General features: G+C 50.8%; 1 protein-coding gene across 1 annotated transcript in view; it reads left to right on the top strand.

The window, feature by feature from the left end:
* The window catches only part of LOC109925017 (calmodulin-binding transcription activator 1-like), a 53454-nt gene that overhangs the window by 39850 nt on the left and 11102 nt on the right, over window positions 1-2502 (top strand). Inside the window, exon 12 of the mRNA XM_048620010.1 lies at window positions 2263-2441. Within this exon, the coding sequence (XP_048475967.1) occupies window positions 2263-2441 (179 nt within the window). The remainder of the gene's footprint in view (window positions 1-2262; window positions 2442-2502) is intronic.

Raw genomic sequence — 2502 nt, 5'->3', positions numbered from 1 at the left:
TTCAGGTCCAGTGACCCTTCCTCAGAACTAGACCATAAATGTTAACTCTGATTTCTCTCCACAGATGCTGCCAGACCTGCTGAGCTTTTTCAGCAACTTCTGTTATTGTTTCTGATTTATAGCATCTGCAGTTCTTTCGGTTTTTATTTAGCAATTGATGCTGGATCAGTTCTCGAGTTTGAATCTGGAATGACTCGGTGTTGTCTGTGTGGAGGTCTTGAGGGATACAGGGTGAAGCTGGGTGTACAAAGCTGGATCCTGGATCAACCAGCTCCTGGTTGAATGAACAGGGTCAGGAGGTTTAAATGGCTTCCTGCTCTTTTTCATCCCCTTCCCTCATCCCTATCCTCCAAAATCTTCACCATTCGGTATATTTCTGTGGTTCCTCGATGCTGTCTGTTTCTCTCGTACTGTTTATCTGTTCTCTCTTTACCATTTCCATCTGATACTCGAGCTGTTTATGATGCTGTTGTTATCACTGTGTGTCTGTCCATCAGTCTGTTTCTGGCCTGTGACCAGCAATTACTCAATTCTTCCTAGACGCGCAGATGGATGCAGTTGTGTGCGTGTGCGTGTGTCTGTGTGTGTGTGAGCAAGCGTGCGTGTGAGTGTGTGTGTGTGTGTGTGTGTGTGTGTGTGTGTGTGTGTTCCACTGCATATAACAGCCAGAGAACCTCCCACTCTGAAGGTGATTGCATTTTGGAAACTTTCAGCTTGATGCAGAGTCACCGGGACAAGGATTGTCTAGCAGCGAGAATCCTCGTTCACAAGTGTGTTCACACTCAAAACAAAAACAGTTGGAAATCACAGCGGGTCATGCAGCATCTGTGGAGAGTCAGCAAGCTAACATTTTGAGTCTGGTTGACTCTTCATCAGAGCTCCGAGTCATCAAACCTCAAAACGTTAGCGCTCTCTCTCTCCATGAATGCTACCTGACCCCCTGTGCTTTCCAGTGTTTTTTGTTTTCAGTTCAGATTCCAGCATCTGCAGTAATTTTGCTCCAACAGTGTCACGTTACCGTTCCCACCAATAATTCTCCCTCAACCAGCGTTGCTCGATTGGGTGATTGTTCTGTTGCATAATTGTTGGGATCTTGCTGTGCACAGTGAACCACTGCATTACCACAATAAATGCACCCAACCCCCAGTCAGGGTCCTTCATTGGCTGTGAGGTCCATTGGGAGCACCCTGTGGAGGTGACAGGCGCTCTAGGAATGCACGTCTTTCCTTCTGTTTATTCCCTGTCTCTGTGTTTCCATTCGAATGTCTGAACACTCTTTGAGAGACCCAGGAGCACCGGCTCTTGCTGCCAGCCCAAATTCCTCTCACTGGTCCAGCGGTGAGAGAAATTCCACCAGAGAGTTCCTGACTTTTTAACCCCAATGCCACTGCCCCAGAGGGGCCGAGCTCTTCCTGTGCTGGGGGGAGGGGAGGGGTTCAACAGGGTCTCACTGTGAGGGGTAAGGATGAACCTGTTACCCTTTCAGCTCTCTCTCCCACCCCATGGCCCCCCAGAGCTGCCCTCTCCCAGGCTGCTGCCTACCACCCCCAGCTGTCAGTCTCTGTTCCCTGGTGCCTCCTGTCTCTCTGGTCATCTCCGAGGGAACACGGTTGTCAGCAGGAGCAGGAAATGACGTCAGCTGTGTCAAATACAGCAAGCTGGCCCTTGGAGTCTAGAATGAAGACCTGCATTTATCAAGCACCTTCAATGATGCAGAGTGTGACAGGGTTTGCCCAAGCAGTTCCTGCTACCTGAGGAGACACCAGATGAGATATTAAGGGTGTCAGGACCTGATGTAGGATTCTGAAGCTGTTTGTTTACCCTCCTGGTGTTATTGAGTATCTCCTGGGGTCTACATCTGTGGCCACCCTGCAGACCCTCACACAAATACCATTCTACCTGCGTGCGTCGTATGGCTGAGGCTCTCGGTCAAGCAGAGTTTGAGCTCCAGGTGTGCGTCTCTCAGAGTCTGGGCCGTTGGACAGGGAGTAGGAACTGTGATGCTGTCCCTTGTTCTACCCTGAGCTTCCTCATCATAGTGTTTGTGCTGGGCTGGGAGCTTGGCTCTGAATACTCCACCAGCACAAGGAGGGCGACTGTCCCACGGGGCGCCGAGACAGCGTCCCTGTCCCACGGGGCACTGTCCTGACCATGGGCAGAGGGAACATCGCACCTGAGCTGGAGTTGCTTCCAGCGGATTATGTTCATGTCAGCATTACCTAACGATTGTGAACTGTTTGTGCGTGTTTTTCTTACACAAAGGCCTCTTCCGATTCATTCGAGGAGAGAATTATCGCTGTGTGCGAGGCAATGATGTCACGTTCCTGCTGGCTGCGTTCCGAACGGCTCCTTCACAGCATCAGTTTTCGGGGAATGACCCTGTTACACCTCGCGGCAGCTCAGGGATATGGCCAGCTCATTGCGACTCTCATCAAGTGGAGGCAAGCAACATCTTTCCCTCGGTGCTGTAATCGCAGCGCCTGTTACACACAGTACGCTCTC

The sequence above is a fragment of the Rhincodon typus genome, chromosome 45, assembly GCF_021869965.1.
Source record: "Rhincodon typus isolate 14 chromosome 45, sRhiTyp1.1, whole genome shotgun sequence".
Classification (NCBI taxonomy): Eukaryota; Metazoa; Chordata; class Chondrichthyes; order Orectolobiformes; family Rhincodontidae; genus Rhincodon; species Rhincodon typus.
This window is presented reverse-complemented; position numbering and strand designations above follow the sequence as displayed.